A 17,725-nucleotide genomic window follows, 5' to 3' on the forward strand; every position below is an offset into this window, starting at 1 on the left:
CTTCTTTCTTATATTAATATTTTTTAATATTTGTAAATGCTACAAGCTTCAGGCAGTGTTTGGTGTAGGCGTTTCACTTTTGTAGTGAAGTGAGAGTATAACATGAATCACTTAATTTCTGGGTGTTTCCCAAAAAGTATGGCATATACAGATGGGTTATGAATGACAGGAAAACCCAACATAAAGTTATGGATCTTAGTAAGTTAACTGACTGCCAGTTGTCAGGTGTTTGTCTGTCTCACACATTGGTCCAAAATATGTGTTTGAGCAGGCTGAGATTTGGAGACTGTGAACCCTCGTGTCCTGTGGACAGGGGGATTGTAATCACATCTGGATAGACATGTTTCATTAAGTGTTTGAAGGTGGTGCGCTGGCTTGCAGCAAGATTTCCCTCTAAGTAGGGATGAGTGGACCATTAGCCGTGGGGTTGAAATGCCCATCACAACATAAAAGAACTAAATCCCCTCGCTGTGGGGTTCTAGCATTCAGGCCTGTACTGTTTTTTTATGCCAGACATGAGAATGGGATCAAGGATGACTCATCCGGCCATGGCACTTATTTCCACGTTTCTGGCAAATCGTGCTTTAGTGGGTTCGTCCACAAAAAGTTCAGCTGTGCATTCAAACCACAGCAGCATCCCTGATTGTTATGCTGATGCCGTCTGATCGCTGACACTCTGCCGCCTGAGGAAGAGTCGCTCCTCCGTTTGTCTTCGCACACATCAAATGCGCGCCATCAGTTGTTGTTTTTAAACCTACCCACTGATTTGTTTTCCCACTCTGCTAAACGCAGATGTCACTTTAGTCACTGTTCCCTGTGAAACACCAGCCAGTCGAGCAGTCTCGGCGACCAAAGCTTCCTTTCTTCTTCATGCAAAAGCGAAATCAACTGGACCTGCCCACCATCTTTTAATTTGCAACCCATCTATACATATTTATGCCCACAGCGTGACTAAAGCTCACTTCCTTTTTAAATATTTAAATTAAGATAGAAGTGACCATATAGGCTACTTTGTGTTTGTCATTTAATTAATTTGCGGTCACAGAAATTAATGCGATAAAATGTAAATGTAAATTATTGACGATGACTCAGAAAGTCAGAACGGGACTTTTAATCTTAAGGTTTTTATTTTACGTGACTCAAATGTGACAAAGATATGAATACTTGCCAGTGCAATACTAAAGAAGAAATGTGACATTACACATGTTTGAGTGTAGTCACAGAGATACACAGAGATACTGCACCTGATCTGTGATTGGGTTTCATTTTACACAAAATCACATTCTTCTGTGTGGAAGTCATTCAGATGACTCTTTTATATTTGATTCTTTTATGTTCAAGATATTTCTTTCACTCCATGTAAATGAGCTAAATAAACATTTGTTTATACTTTATGACTTTGCTTATGTCATATTCTGTAGTTATCAAATCCAGTGTAACTATAAGATGGTTTGTATTACAGAAAATATATTTTTTTCTACTTTCAACCATATTTTGTCACATGTAATAACACAGACATGTTCATCTTTGTTTAGTTCTTTCTTATGTGCTAACTCTTGATCCAAAATGTCCAGTACAAGTACATTTTCTAAAACGTGTTTTAAAAAAAATGTAAAAATTTGTTATTACAGGATAATACCAAATGATGTTATTTATATGGGGTTTTTTTTGTTTAGTTTGCTTATTTTCACAATAAATATGTCATCTAAGTTTTTACATTTTTTTCTGTTATTTGATCATTTTTCCAGCGTCTGTTTTTCTTTCATTACACTGCTTTTTTTTTCTAAATGTTATATGTCAATAAAGACCATCAAGGCAGAGTCAGTCGTATGTTCTTTAAAAGTTAAATAAGGTTCTTTTCGTCATATTGAATAAAGCAGTGTTTTCCCAACCAATGTGCAAGATTATCTGGTTTCACCTGAAGAACTGTAAGCGACCGTCAACGGGCAGAACAATTACATTATCTTCCACTAGAGGGCAGTACAACTACCTGCTCTAATTTCTTTTCTTTTCTTTATTTTTTTTCTACCTGCTCTAATTATATGGGTTGCCAGCTGCCAGTAAAACAGAAGATAACGAAGAAATTACATAATGGTCATGCTGTGAGACAACGCAGGGAGTAATTAAAAAGAAAACGTAGTCAGTCTGACCTGGGTCCTGGAGAAAACTCCCACCCAGATGAAGACCCTAGCATGAATAGTGGCCAGAAGAAAGCAAGAAAAGTATACTGGGGACAAACCAATGACTGTAGAAAACAGTCAATTCTACAGCCATTGGGACAAACTGAACCAACTCCGCTCTGCCTGGTGCTCGGGGGAAAAATTATCAATATGCTTTTTATGACATTTTTGTTTGGTGGTGTGCCGTGTGATTTTTCTAATGTGAAATATGTGCCGTGGCTCGGCTAAAGCATCATGCTAGGCCAACAAACCATTTTTTTAAAGGGGGCATTTGCATCACAGAAGAGCCAATGATGGTTCTGATATCTTTTTCTTTTCTTTTCTTTTTTTTTTGCTTAAAAACTAATTAATCTGATAGACCCTTAAATCATTTGACTCTAAGTTACTGTAGAAACACAGGCTAGGTAAAATTAGTACAAACACAGGGGAGTGGGCTAATATAAGACAAGAAAAAGTGACTTTATTTGGATAACTTCATATTATAATAGAAATTAGAGGTGTTGGGTAAATAACTGGCAGGCGAGGTTTGAAAGGAAGTTTTGTGTTTTGGATGGTCCCAGTTTTCGCTTCACTCTGATGTGTTGTAATCTAGTATAGGCGTTTCCTTTAAAATGTGTCTTTTGGCATGCCGTCAAGTTACACACCCCTTGGCACAAATGTTTGGCTAGCCCTACCAACTTGTTTTTCCCTCACAGCAATATTAAAGACTAATCGTTGCGTCGCAGCAGTGGCACAGCCAGTTATGTACTGTATGTGCCAGTTCCCTATCTCAAACCGCTACAGATTATACACAGCTCTAATTCTTAGTAGTACTGAAACCTAAGTTGTCTGTGATGTGTGTACCCATGTGTGAATTGGTTGCAGCGGTTTCAGAGTTACACTGTGGTGTGATCATTTGCAGTGCAGTAGCATACATTATTCGTATTTCTGGTTTGATTAGGGATGTCGATATGTTCACTCATTTAGATTTATTGTATGCTTTGGTGTCACTTGGTATGCATAAAGTCTTTTGTTAAAGTGGCAAAAGTCCAACAAATTGGTAGAAATAAATACTTGTTTGGTGATTTAGAATTTCTCTCATCTCTGTGGGTTAATTTCGCAATCTGCTCTCAAGTTTAAAAGCAAGACTAAAACATTTTTGGGTGTTATGAATGTGTGAGAATAAATGAAGCACATTTATATCACCGTTAGTCAGCAGCCCTGATGTCATCACCAAGTACAGGTGTGCCAAATATCAATATATGCAATATTGATAATGGCTCTTTCCTCGTGAAAGCTGATTCTGAGCACTACAGGAAGCACTCAGAGGTCGTCATGGAGACATTTATTGTGAAAGCAATCTTTCTATGCACCGTGATTGTCACAGGCAAACATGTTAATACAGTGTGTCAACATGTTTAATACAGTGATTTCACTTCTTTACATTGGGGGAAAAGAAGTGAAATCCAAGTCTTTAACTTATCGGTCCTTTAAGACTATATATCTGTTTATTTCTCGTGCATTAACAAGTAAGCAAAATAGTGATGGCTGTTGAAGTAAACTTTTAAAAATTAGCATATCCTCTTCTTTTTTTAACTTTCTAACCTCTCTTTAACTTTGTCTCCAAACTGATCAAACTGAGACCTGAAATGTGCATCACTTGGATTTGAGATTTGTTCACTGATGAATATGTAATCGGGAACAGCATGAGCGTGTAATACATCAGGTATGCAAACTGAATTCATAAGGTTTTAAATAAATAAATAATTAAATAAATAAATTTTTATTTATATAGCACCTTTCAAGACAGAATCACAAAGTGCTGCACATAAGATTACAAGTCATAAAAAGATTTAAAAAGACTATATAAAACAGGCAAAAAATGAACCAAAAGCAGTTTTAAAAAGGTGAGTTTTGAGTTGTTTTTTAAAAACAACTACTGAGTCCACAGTTCTTAATGCTTGGGGGAGAGAGTTCCACAGTCTAGGGGCCACAGTGGCAAAAGCTCTATCACCCTTAGTCCTCCTCTTAGTATTTTTTATAGCAAGTAAGCCCAGATCAGATGACCTCAAAGACCTGCTAGGGACATAGGGCTGTAACAGATCAAAAAGGAACTAGAGCTGTTGCAAATGGCTGTACTGAAGTTAGAGTTTCCTCTTTTAACTTTAACTCCTTCATGGACATTTGACATGCAGTGTTTTGTTTAGAGGGTTATATATCCAATGTCAGTCATTTTTTTGTGTTTAAACATCTCCAGATAAATCGCGGTGATCACGGGACTTAAAAGATTGGAATGTGAATCAATGCTAAAGAAGTGCGCACATTCAACCACCGGACTCTAGAGGGCGATATTGATACAGCGGTTCAATGAAAAATGTTTATTTATTTGTGAAATTAAAATGCAAAAGATATTCTAAAAGGAGAGCACGCATTAAACTTTTGTTTTTGTTAGACATTAGCTATAATTATGTACATACAAATTATAAGCCATAGCCTAAAAAAAGCTGTTCTCCACATCTTTTAAGATGCAATAAAATATCCAAACAATCAGGCCTAATATTTGTTTAATACATGTATTTAAACATTCAGGGTCGCCAGAGGCAAATACATAATTTGCCTCATAATTCTATTGAAATTTCTCAGTGGAAAAAAACGTTAACTAATAGCTAATAACTTAAAAAAATAATTAATTTATAAAAATGATTCATGTAAGATTCCAGATTTGGTTTGAAAAAAAAAAACAAACTCGGGATGGAATGTGATATTTAACAAGTTAGCCCAGTAACTTCTAACACAGCGCTGTTAATTAGTAGCGATATTCAGCGCTTCTTTTTAATCATTGGCTTGTAATTGCAAAAACCTTTTTTTTCAACAATCTACCGATATTATGTGAACGCACCATTTTAAAGCTTCATATTTCCCACATCTTCGCGCGGGTACGTGAAGGCAGCAGCGGGCCTGGCGTGGTTGCGATCTCCTCGGGTCTTCTCGGGTCCGCCACAGGCTCGTGTTTCACTGGATACACACAGCGACACGCGGGACAGGTGGGAGCCGAGACTCGCTGTTTGTTTTTATCACGAAGCTTTTTATTTCAAATCGGCTGTAAATCCATCATGAAGCATATGCGGAGTCATCGGCTGCGCTGCAGTTCACCACCACCGCCCCCACCCAACAACATCAACAAACACAGCAGCGAGGCCGGTCTGTGAGCCACACTCGCTTCTTTTGATATGCAGCTGCTCTCCTGTGTCCGGGGTGGTCTTTGTGTTTCTTTGGAGGGCGTCGGCTTTTATTGTGCTTTTTAAACAGCTCGCTGCTGCCTTCCTTTGGCTCTCATTCAATCGGAAGGAGCACAGCAGCAGCAGCTACGTCCTGAGGAGGAGCGTCCCCCTGGTGTTTTATTACGGCAGAAGACCCGGCAGCAGACAGGGACTCAGGACAACACAGACAAGAGACAACATGTTCGACATGAGAGGGATCCCCTTTGTCCTACTAGATATAGTCTGTCTGGTTCTGGGTATGTATTTAAACGCCTTTTTCCCGTCCTCGCTTTTATGTACTATGCTGTTAGTCTTATTGATATAAGCCGATTTGCGGAGCGGGTATAAACCTGCTGAATGGGTATTTAGCAGCTTTCCTTCACGTGAAGGGAGTGGTGCTGGATTCACTGACGTTGTATTTAGGCTGTTTCAATCTACAGTGTTGCTACAGTACAGCTGTAATATGTGAGCTTATCTTCAGCAGCTTCTATGCAAACTGACTTTTCAGTTTGTGCTGGCAAAGCATGTGCTGATAAATAATTATGACATTCGATGCAGTGTAAAACTAATAATTCATGCCTTGAATATCATATTAATTACACTGAACCAGTAGATTTGTCTCCTGATCTAGTGGTTTGGTACTTGTGGCTCACTGACGTATTCTTTTACTCATGTAGGGGGAAGTTTGGAGTCTATATGCTGCTCTATAATCCGTGACTCATTTAAGCCAAACGTAAATTTCCACTCAGTTTAGATTAGAGTGCTACCTCTGCTCAGAAAAGTTTCCTGCTACATGTGACCGCACGTTCCCTACCCCAAAAGGTCTGAAAGCATTGCAGACCAGATCTGAAACTGTCCTGTAGACGTGTTGAATAGCCCCACATGGTGGGACCCGTGGATTGAGTTAGAGACTCATTTCTCAGTCTCTGTTCCCACCAAAGATCTTCTCCAGACACGACAAACACAAGCTGGCCATTAAAGTGAAGCAAAGAGAGTCTACCATTATAATGAAAAGCGCTTTTTAACCACCCCCAACAGGGCTGGGGGGCTGGGGCTGATTGTCCCCGAGCCTGGTTCTGCTGGAGGTCTCTTCCTGTTAAAAGAAAGTTTTTCCTCCCCACTGTCACCACGTGCTTACTCACAGAGTGTCGTATGATTCTTGGGATTTTCTCTGTATTATTGTAGGGTTTGTTGTTGTGGCTTGACGCTATACAAATAAAATGTCATTAAATTTAATTCATATCATGTTTCAACAGGTCTTATAGTCGTGTTGATATTTCTCAGTTGGCCATCGCAGTAGTTGCTATGTCTTAGATTTAAGGTGAGCAAAAAGAAACATATATATTAATTAAAGGATGCAGATTTCTTTCTGCTCTACACCTGAACCTGTGTTGCCCTAAGAAGCTGCTTGACTGCCTGCGTGCAGTTCACATTCACCCTTTAATTCAAAGGGGCTATTAAATTACAAGCAGGCATCTTGTGAGAGTCTGTTTCCAGACAGACGGAGGCTGTTAGCAGCAGTCATGCACTGCTGCATGTTGCCAAACATGCACATGCATGTTGTACGGTTAGAGTCATAGGAATGTCATCTGGTAAATGTGAGATTAAGATTTTTCTTTTCTTTTTTTTCTTCTCTGCCTATTTGTTTGTGTTTGGCTACTCGCAGCAGTTGTAAAGTTAGCTGTGAGCTGGCTGGAGTGCATTTCTGTCCCAGCTTTCTGGCATCTTCAGCTGCTCCAGGCCGTCAACTTCAGCTGGTGAGGAGCTGTCCCTCATGAGGGTGAGGACAGCTGCAGAGGAGGCACGCAGAGCGGAAATACCAGGCCGAATGAATGGGCAGTTTATTTGTAGATGATGGCATATCCTGACGTTGTGCGTCTGTGCGCGCCCGTCCATTTGCAGCCTTGCGCATTAAGGCTCACTGATGGACTCATGCATTCTGCTTAAATGAATCTTGTCTTCTCCGCACCGTGCAATGTGCTAAACAGGCCAAACAGGCTGCAGGAATGACAGCAGCATTACATCAAGACTTTGGACTGTCTAACTAATCAGCCCGTTCTGGTATCTTTATGGTATTTTATCTTAGCCGAGTCCACAGCTCCTCTCACATCTGTGCGAGTCAGTCGTCCTGCCACAAACTTCTCAGCGCAGTTTGCTGACAAATTGCCCAAAGAGTGGGTATGTCACTCGTGCCGGGAGACGTTTTCATCTTTAAAATGTAATGTTGCAGAATATAAACCAGTATTTCTTGTGCAACCTGATGTAGTTCTTACTTACTATTAGGACGGGTACTGCATTTCATTACAAGGTAGTGCAGCTGTTGTAGATGTCCAGCCTTTTTCACCAAATAATCACCAGTCTGTGGCTGAAGTAGTCCTGAACTAATGCCACACATTGTTCCTAATGTTCTTGTTCTTCAACATTATTAATAAAAAATGAAATAAAACAAACAATGTCTTATGATATATTGATTTTTGATTTTGTTTTTTTCATCAAATTTAACAACAAAAGTACATAATAGGGTTTGTGCCGTTTGACTATGACTCGAACTCCTTCGTTGTGTATGATATGTTGTATTTTTTTAACGTGTGAACTTTTGCTGTGGTAATTCCTCCCGGTCTCTCCTTCCACAGGAGGTCTGCCTCTGGCAGCCTTTAACCTGGGTAAGATCCGTCCCTACCAAAGGGGCTTTTTCTGTACAGACGACAGCATCAAGTACCCTTTCCACAGCAGTACAATCACCTCCACGGTGCTCTACACTGTGGGCTTCGCCCTGCCCATTAGCTGCGTAAGTAGGAGTCGCTTAAAGCAGGCTCAACATACATACACGACCCGCCTCGCAGCCAATATATTGACTTGCCAACAAGCACGTGTTCTGATCTGAGCTGGTTCCTGTGGTGTGACGCATAAGCGGCTGTTTTAGTGCCCCACCTGCATGGGAAGCAGTCTTTACTGTTGTTATCAGCTTTGGCAAGTCAAAATATCCACTGTGAGGCGGTCTGTGGGGACTGATAGAGCAGCACATTAAAAAATAAACATCCAGAGTCGAATGGAGGACAGCTGTGACACCGCTGACTGTTACTGAGACTCTGAAAATGTGTCGGCTGCTTTTACTGGAGGTGTATTAAAAAGAGTTAAAGCTGAAGGAGGATGTCCACTTTACAACAGCCGCAGAACAATTAATAATAGTTGATCTTATTATCATTGTCAAGCACTACAGATGGATTTGTAGGGGAAAAAACCCTGTAATTCACTTGTTTGGTTTCCTGACGCAGTGAAAGAGCTCTAAATTACATTTAGTCCAGCAGAGCACACAATCGACTATTTCCAGATATTTAATTGTGGATAATGACTGAGGCCAGGCCTTTTGGGGGGGGTGTTTTTATGTAAACATCAGAGAGAACTTTATGTCTCTGTTATTAATCTGTGCAACAGACATTCAGGCTGCGTCCTCTGTTCCTTAAAATAGCTGGAATGCTCTTCTGGAACCGAGCGGTTGTTTCTGGAGAATGACGGGAAGCGCAGGAAGAGCTGCGTGCGTCTGCCTTCTGTTGCTTTTGTAGCATCAGTGATTCATCCCTCTCTTTTTTTCCCCTCGATGTATAATAACTGCTGTTCAGCGTTATTACGATTGACTCCATTGTTCCTTGTCTGTTAATGTGAGGTTTGGGAGGATATGTGGGAATATGGAACAGGACCACTGAGGAAGTTTTTTTTCTTTTTAGGAAAGAGGAAAGTGTGTTGATAACAAAGAGACCGAATCAGCCTAGAAACGTGATCGCCGCTGTTCCCAGCACAGGAGCAACGGAGATGCACCTGCTCAGCTCTAATCTTTTTTAGGGTTGACTTCTCTTCATTAACAGAAACACTAACCACAGTTTCACCATAATCACTAACACTTTAACCATTAATGATGTTCCTGAAAGCCGGACTTCAGAGGAGCGTGGGTTTTTCCCCGACGCCCTCTAACGTGGCTGCTGGCTCCTGCTTTGCATGGTGGAGAGATCTCTGTCCCGCTGACATCTTGTAACCTGTATTTGTTTCTCTGTCTCATTGCTTCTCTGGTAGCTGGACTCCCATTTGCAATTCTCACTCTGCGACACAGTCCTTTCCACCGGGGCTTTTTCTGTAACGATGATTCAATCAAGTACCCCTATAAAGACGACACCATTTCCTATCAGTTGTTAGGATGTGTCATGATTCCCGTCACGGTACTCACTGTAAGTGCACCAGTGTTTGTTTTCTGTTCACTTCTGTACATCTTTTTTTTTACTCTTCTTCAGTTTGGAGTTTTGCTGACTGCTTTTATCCACTTCTTTTTTCTTCTTATACTCGTGACCCTGCTCAATGGAACTGCATGGTTATAATCCTCAATGCATGATTTGTTTTTCTTTTTAAAAAACTTTTTAACCCCACTCTACTAATGTGCTAGCAGTTTGATTTGTTAAAATCATTTTTGAATGTTCTACATTTAAAGAGGAAACAGAAAAGAGGTAGGGTTTTTTTTTTATTTTACCTGACCTAATCTGCCGCCTCGGATGTTAAAATAGAGCAGATGTGTAACCTACAGATGTGAGGGTCTACGCAAACCTTCTAGTGGTGACCGAGGTCAGGTTTTATCATTTTAAGTAATGAAACAGCTATTTCGAGTTGTTAAACCTACACTATTTTTAACTGTAAGTCGAGATAAAGCAGCTCTTCTGCTGTAAAGATAGTCAGAAATAATGAAGCAGCAGTGTGTTTAAGCCTTCGATGCCCATTGCCTGTTCATAGCATTGCAGAAACATGATAACGTGCTCATAAGCCACAGGTTTCATTTAAAGTTTCAGATGAACTGAAAGAGAGGTTTGCTGTGTTAAGTGGACATCCTCCTGTGACCTCAGCAGCTGTTGCACAACCCTTCCGACTACCATCAAATGAGCATTTATGTATTTAGAAAACAGTTCGACATTATGAGAAGGATTCTCTTCGTTGTAAAGGATTAGATCAGAAGATCAAAAAAAACAAATTTGTCATGACATTTTTTTCTCTATTTAATCTTAGCATAAAAACTGGAAATGAAGAAATAGCACAGATTTAAAGTTGGCAGATGGCTGCCCCTCCCTGTGTCTGGTTCCATTGGAGGTTTCTTCCTGTTAAAAGGGAGTTTTTCCTTCCCACTGTCACCAAGTGCTTGTTCAGATGGGTTTGTCTGGTTGTTGGGGTTTTCTCTGCATTATTGTAGAGTCTTTACCTTACAGTATAAAGCAGCTTGAGGTGGCTGTGTTTGTGATTTGGTGCTATTTAAATGAAATTTAATTGAATTATTCATAACCACATGTCCAGTCTTTGCTAATTTGTGGGTTTATATTCAGGTCCTGATTTGACAGAAGAGTCAATCTTCTGATCTAATTCTTGTTTAAGAAGCAAATCGTCATAGATGAGTCTTCAAAAACAAAATCATCAAATGATCCTGGGATTTTGCCTCTGACGTTCATTTATCTGCATCTTCAATTTAAATGTGTCACCCTGTCATTCTGTATAAAGATGTAACTCTGTGTCCTCCCGCCCCTCGTTGCAGATGATTGTTGGCGAGTGTCTTTTAGTTCATCTAAACCGCATCAAGTCCAAGTCGTCTTTCGGCAGCTACGTTGCCTGCGTTTACAAAGCCATCGGCACCTTCGTTTTCGGTGCCGCCATGAGCCAGTCTCTGACGGACATCGCCAAGTATTCGATCGGCCGGCTTAGGCCGCACTTCCTGGATGTGTGCAGACCCGAATGGAAACTGATCAACTGCTCGGCAGGGACTTACATCGAAGACTTCACCTGCACTGGAGACGCGAAGCAGGTCAACGAGGCTCGGTATGTATGACCCAGCACCAGGAAAGGAGAGCTCGAAGCAGGATTGTCAGTTTGAGCAAAAATGATGTCCAGGCTAGCTTCTCAAGCGTGATGATTCAGTGCTTATGTTGTCTAATGTCTAGCTGGCCTTTTATTGGAAAAAAGCAAACCATTTAAACAGATCGCCATGGATTCTGATTTATCTTTTTTTCCTGATGTTTGGATTTGAAACTAGCGGTTGCAGCCAGAGTTCAAATAAGAATGAATTCGTTTTCTTTTTTTGATTTCAGATGTTGAAACGAGCACCTCTTTTCCAACTTTATGCACACCAGCTTTGTTTGTTTTGGGTTTTTCTTGTTGTTGAGCTGATTATTGGAAAAATCCCCAGGCCATTGTTTTGTAACATGTTCACAGCGTAAGCACGAAGGACAGAGGTCAAGCATGTCACTGAAAAACCTCTGAATAACCGTTTCAGAGTTGTGGTTCCGACTTTCAGCTTGTGCTCAGCATTCACTTGTATTACTTAAGCATAAATGAGAACAAGCACATCAAACCTAGCAACGTCACTCCAATGTGAGAAACATTTAGGTTCCAGTTATACGCGTAAGACTGAGTTGAGATGACCCCTTTTGATATTGTAAATAAGCTAGATTCTCAGCACTCACTCAGCACCATATCCTGCAGTAGATAGTGGTTCAGCAGCCACAACCATGAGCTGTATTTGTAAGTACACAACTCTGCGGTTGTTCTGACACACTTTAAGTCTCAGGAAAATAGTAGTATTAAGTGTTTGATTACGCTCCCACAGTTACAACAAAGCAAAGGGCTGTACTGTGAAGCTGGATTTGCTGTCAGCAAACGTCAGGCTTCTTAGTTTTCAGCGTTGGGACAGTTCACGTCCCATCGGAGCACATCACCGTAGTAACTTAAACACCAAACCTTCCCCAGAACCAGGCTGATTAATAATAACTAATGATCTATAAGCACAGTGAAATATAAGTGAAATTCATTTTTAGATTCACACGTCCTAAATTTAGTTGTCGTTGCTGCCGCAGCAGCTCTGCTGCTTTTAGCCTGGATTATACTTATGAAGTCTTGTTTGTTCTTTATAATGTTCTTGTAAGAAATATCCAGCTTTACTCCCATCCATTGTCCATTGTTTACCGTCGGTCATTCACCGACGGCGTTAGCACCACCGCTCATACTGAGACCCAGAAAAGCCGGGTCAGTTAATTCAGTTGAGAACCACATGACTGCTTAATTTGATTTTGGTCGTTAGGGAAGGGAAACAAACCTTGTTCATGTTGCACTCCTTCATAGTACAGTCGTCATTAATGATCTTCTGGCATAGATAAAGATCATTTTTTTTAAAAAAACAGCTGTGAAGTGTTTAGATGTGGTAAATGGGTGAAATCTGAAATGAGTGGAGCTGCGGTGCGAGCCACTTTGAGTAATATCACAGGAATGTAAAGCGTATTTTGATTTAAGGTCCTTGTCTCTTATCGGCTCAGAGCAGGAGGAAGAGTATTGGGAGGAGAGGATTTCCTCTTCTCAGTCTGATGGAGGCCCCCGGCCACAGAGGAATACAGAGTGTTACATGTTTATTATGGGCTGTGAGGAGGTTTACGTTACTTTTGATTCTCCCCTTCTTTATCTGTTTAAAGCGAGACGGGGAAACGTTTTGCTCGAACTGCGGCCCTTGAGCGTAAAGCGCCCACCTACCCATTACCGCTCTGGGGTATCTGCTGTATGTTTATCAGGGCGTGGCGCACAATCGTTGCTTCCTGGAGCACCATTATTACTCAGCAGTCTGCTTTTTTTTTTTTTAATAAAAAGCTGCTCCCTGTCTTTGTTGGGATCTGCTGGACTCTAATGCATCTGATAACTGCAACAGTTGAGGAGAGAGGAGGCTGAGATAGACTGCCCAGCATCATCTTACAGTAATATGACACCACTGTGTCTAATGTTTACTGCCCAGCAAAGACACAGCTCACTGTCAAGGATTGAGTTCGTTTCCATGGACGCGAAATCACAAATATTGATTTGTAAGGTGGCAATCATGGATTTTTCATCCTGTGATCCCTCACAGGGTGCCACAGTCCTAATCTGATGCCACTTTCGGGGACTTATGGAGGTCTGCATTGTTATTGTGTTTACTCTGCTGGGTGTAACCAACAGCCACTGCTGGGGAGTTGATTTATAGATTAACTTAATTGTTGATGATGATGAAGATTTTCAGCTTTGCCACTTTGAGGGATTTCCTGTAGAGCTTTTAAAGAAAATAGGTGTCATGTTAACAGCTCTGTGGGCCTAAACTGTGCTTTTAGGTCAAAGGATAATTCTGGGTTTTTTATTACAACCTACAATATTTCTCATTTATTACAGCTACTGGGGCTCATGCTAACCTGGCTCTCTGGGGTTAGAGGAAATAAGATGTTGAATTTAAAGCAGAGTATTGCAAGTATTGGTTTATAGAGATCCCTAACGCAGTAGCTGATTTTTTTTTTTTCAAATTCCTCCACATAATCCACTGATTTTCAACAAGCAGCAGGTTGTTCTGCGCTGCAGTCCAGGCCCTAAATCTGATCAGTAAAAGCCTCCTGACTGTGAAAAGTGTGCCACAGTACCCACTGTGCAGTACCCACAGTGTGTGCACATGGCTGCTGATGTGGTGTTTCAAACGAGAGCTAACTAAAGCCGGTGACTCTCCAGTCAGCTCAGATCGCTGTGTTAATAAAAACATGTCCTTACTCGGGTGTTGAGCTGTGCTTTTGTCTCTCTGTTGCAGGCTCTCGTTCTACTCCGGCCACTCGTCTTTTTCCATGTACTGCATGCTCTTCCTCGCTGTAAGTATCTCAGCCAGCTGCATGTTGATCTGTAATCCCATCCGTCAATGTTTGACTTGACCGGTGTGGGGACTGAGGAAGCAAGGTTATTATAGTTAACCGAAAACTAAAATTCGATGTCAAAGAAACATTTTAGCTAATCAAAAAACCCCTAAAAATCACTCTTTGAAAAAGTAGGTAAAATCAATTAAAACAAAGAGAAAGTTTTAGTATTTGTTAGTTTGTTAAATTTTATGGTAACTTGATGGTAACTTTGATGGACATGTTTGAGAATGTCCACAAGACTGTGAGTACTGTTGTACTGATCTTCCTAAATCTTGCCTCTGACCCATGCCCTCCAAAGAAAAAAGACTAAAACACTCAACTATCCATCCATCCATTCTTATATGCTTATCCAGTCCAAGGTCGGGGTGAGTGGGAGTTATTTTCTTATAGTTGAAAACCTTTAACTTTAACTAATTATAAATACATTGAAACTAATAAAATCTTAATTCAATTGAAAGTTTCTTTATCGCGCCAAATTCCAACAGTCACCTCAATGCACTTTATATCGTAAAATAAAGACACTACAGTAATACGGAGAAGCCCCAACAGTCAGATGACTCCCAGTGAGCAAGCTCTTGGCGACAGTAGGAAGAAACCTCCAGCAAAAGTAGGCTCAGGCTTAGAGAGGAACCGTCATCAGCCCGGTTGGAGGTGAGGGTAGGGAGAAAAAAACCCCCAACCAAACTAGTTAGTTTAGTTTTTATTGTTTGAAAATGTTTAGCATTTTTAAACAATAAAAACTGAAGTTACTTAAGCAAACCTGCTCTGGGAGCAGAAATATAACTGATTAGAAGTTGTGGCTTGGAGTTTTGTTCCCCACAGAGTGCAGGAACTTTCCCTTTATTTCCCAGCAAAGCTCCACTTTTTACATCATCCGCCTTTTAATGTACAGCTACGCCCGTCAGTCGCTGAAAACAAGGAAACTCTATTTCAGATGGGCTGATGGACACAAAGGCGCCCCTTTTACACCTCTCCGCTACACTGACAAGTCCGTAACTGTAGCCAGCTTCCTGGTAGTTTAGAAGAAATTATACAAATGCTTCACCCAGGCTGTTTATGATAAGCTGAGTGTCTGCTGGCTGTTGTTTCATGGCGTCACGAAGCAGACATGATTATTTTCCAAATGATTACTTACAGTTCTTTAAGATTACATCTGTGCACCTTCAACCTCACGCCCGTTATCAGCAGCACTTCTGTGTGTTGTTCTGAGGAGATTTTACTGCCCTGCTCTGATGGACTTTGCGGTCTGCTGACTCATTCAACAGCAGCAGATATAAATAGACGCAGGGACAAAGTCTTGGCACTGATTTAAAGCTCTCACACACCCCCTCCGGCAAAAAGCAAGTTTGAAGTATGGAAAAGCGCTGCCATTTAAATGACATTTGCGTCAGAATTGAAGTTCAGCAGGAAGACACGAAGCATGAATCTTTGCAAAGCCATGGAGGTTGTCTGTCCTTGGGGCCACACCCTGTTTTAAACGTAAACAAATGAACTCACTGGACACAGTGTTCCCGAGGCAAACAGAGGTAAAGAGACATTTATCAGCTTAGATCATCGATCAATTGCAGATAAACGGCCTGAATTGAACAAATTCCTTCTATCAGTAAAATTCTGAGACCAGCAGGAGGTTTTTTTTTCCCACATCCTTTCCCTTCGTGAACGTCCAGCCTCTTATTGCGGAAGCGGGAACAGAAGTGTGTGCTAGGCTTTGACGGTGACACATGTGCTTGTTTGAGACTGTGTGAAAAAGCATGGCCCTTGTGTTTCTCAGCTCTACCTGCAGGCTCGGCTTCAGGCCGACTGGGCGCGGCTGCTGAGACCGACCGTCCAGTTTTTCCTGATTGCCGCTTCTGTGTACACCGGACTGTCGAGAGTGTCCGATTATAAGCATCACTGGAGCGACGTTCTCACCGGACTCATACAGGGCGCGCTCATGGCTCTGCTCGTGGTAAGTCCTGCACTGATCTTTACGTTCAACCAAGGGTGGGCTTTTTTATTGATGTGTAGATGTAACTATTCAAACCTCAGTAGCACTCATTTTTAATTATTTTATTCATTTATTTTTTTCATTTCTTACAGGTCTTCTTCGTGTCAGACTTTTTCAAGCCACAAATGAAGCCCCGTAAAGAGGCAGACATCCCACACACGACTCTGCAGGAGACGCCGACAAATGGAAACCACTTTGAAAGCCCTAACTAAGCTAAGTGAGCAGTGGAGGCGACCTCTGCTCTGTCCAAACGCACTCCCGGGATCCCAGCTCTCTAACCTACCATCTCACGCCAATTATCTCTGATACCCTGCATGGATTTACAACGTGAAGTACTTGATTGTGCATTAAGTGCGCCGGTGGACAAAAGACATCCTAGAAAAACAACACAGGCACAGTTTCTTCTCCTCGTGGCTGGAGAGAGCTGAGACAACCTGTACAATCCCTGTAGTTAAGCTGACTGAAGCAGATGTAGGTTAGGGGCTAGAGATTCTGAAAGGATGGAAATCTTTCTTTTTAGCATGTATGAATCTACTGAACCAATGGAAAGACTTACCTGCATGCACCCACTAAAGGGTCTGACCACTGCTGGGAGGGGTGGGGAGGTTGGAAACCTGTGAATGTATCTCTGCTTAGTGCTTTTCCTGACCTGGAGTCAGTGTGCTGGATGATCTGCTTTAGGGTCAGCTTGGCCTCCATCCTTCTTACCATGCTGCCTCAGGTTCATTGTTAATTAAAGGGCTGACGGCAAAGCCGATCCTAGACCAGAGGCTGTCGACACAGCTGCCGACTCCAGGTCAGCGCCGTCTTCCTCTCCAGCTATCTAACCTGAAGTTTGATTTGTATCACGATTGGTTAGAGTGCTGCAGAGTAGGCTATCAGTTCAAGTCATGTGTTGCCTTTGCTGGACTGCTGCTGCTATTACAGCTTCCTGTGTAACTAATGTAAACATAAATAAATGGACAGTGTGCTTTTTATATAATCTGTAAGTAAACAAATCACCCTACAGTCATTTATTGAAATATGTCAAATATGTACATCACACTCACTCATCTAAAAAAAATAAGGAAAAATAAAGCTGTTTATTAACATCAGCAACACATAATTTTTCCCGCATACAGGGTTTTTATTTTTAGTCCTTGACGAGGTGCTGTGGGTAGAGACTGGCAGCAAGCTTTTGAGCTTTGTTATTCCTGCAGGAAAAGAAGTCAAAGAATGACTTTTTGAACATGTTTTACAATATTGACATAACTTTGGCGATCGTGGCTCAAGAGTTGGGAGGTCGCCTTGTAATCGGAAGGTTGCCGGTTCGAGCCCCGGCTTGAACAGTCTCGGTCGTTGTGTCCTTGGGCAAGACACTTCACCCGTTGCCTACTGGTGGTGGTCAGAGGGCCCGGTGGCGCCAGTTTCCGGCAACCTCGCCTCTGTCAGTGCGCCCCAGGGTGGCTGTGGCTACAATGTAGCTTGCCATCACCAGTGTGTGAATGGGTGGATGACTGGATGTGTAAAGCGCTTTGGGGTCCTTAGGGACTAGTAAAGCGCTATACAAATACAGGCCATTTACCATTTATAACTTTTCCTGAACAGATGCATAATCTGAAAGCTTAG

General features: G+C 41.5%; 1 protein-coding gene across 2 annotated transcripts; it reads left to right on the forward strand.

The window, feature by feature from the left end:
• Positions 1-4,930: 4,930 nt before the first annotated feature.
• plpp1a (phospholipid phosphatase 1a) lies at positions 4,931-17,222 on the forward strand. 2 transcript variants are annotated; one of them, XM_031754458.2, is made up of 6 exons: positions 4,931-5,676; positions 9,488-9,639; positions 10,980-11,260; positions 14,028-14,085; positions 15,902-16,078; positions 16,210-17,222. In XM_031754458.2, exons 1-6 carry the CDS (start codon positions 5,619-5,621, stop codon positions 16,327-16,329), a joined length of 846 nt encoding a protein of 281 aa, XP_031610318.1. In that variant the 5' UTR covers positions 4,931-5,618; the 3' UTR covers positions 16,330-17,222. The 2 variants fall into 2 exon arrangements, with proteins under 2 accessions (XP_031610318.1, XP_031610317.1); XM_031754457.2 differs by lacking the exon at positions 9,488-9,639 and adding an exon at positions 8,053-8,207 and having other exon boundaries at positions 4,957-5,676.
• Positions 17,223-17,725: the final 503 nt, after the last annotated feature.

Source organism: Oreochromis aureus, linkage group 7, assembly GCF_013358895.1.
Source record: "Oreochromis aureus strain Israel breed Guangdong linkage group 7, ZZ_aureus, whole genome shotgun sequence".
In the NCBI taxonomy this organism is placed as follows: domain Eukaryota; kingdom Metazoa; phylum Chordata; class Actinopteri; order Cichliformes; family Cichlidae; genus Oreochromis; species Oreochromis aureus.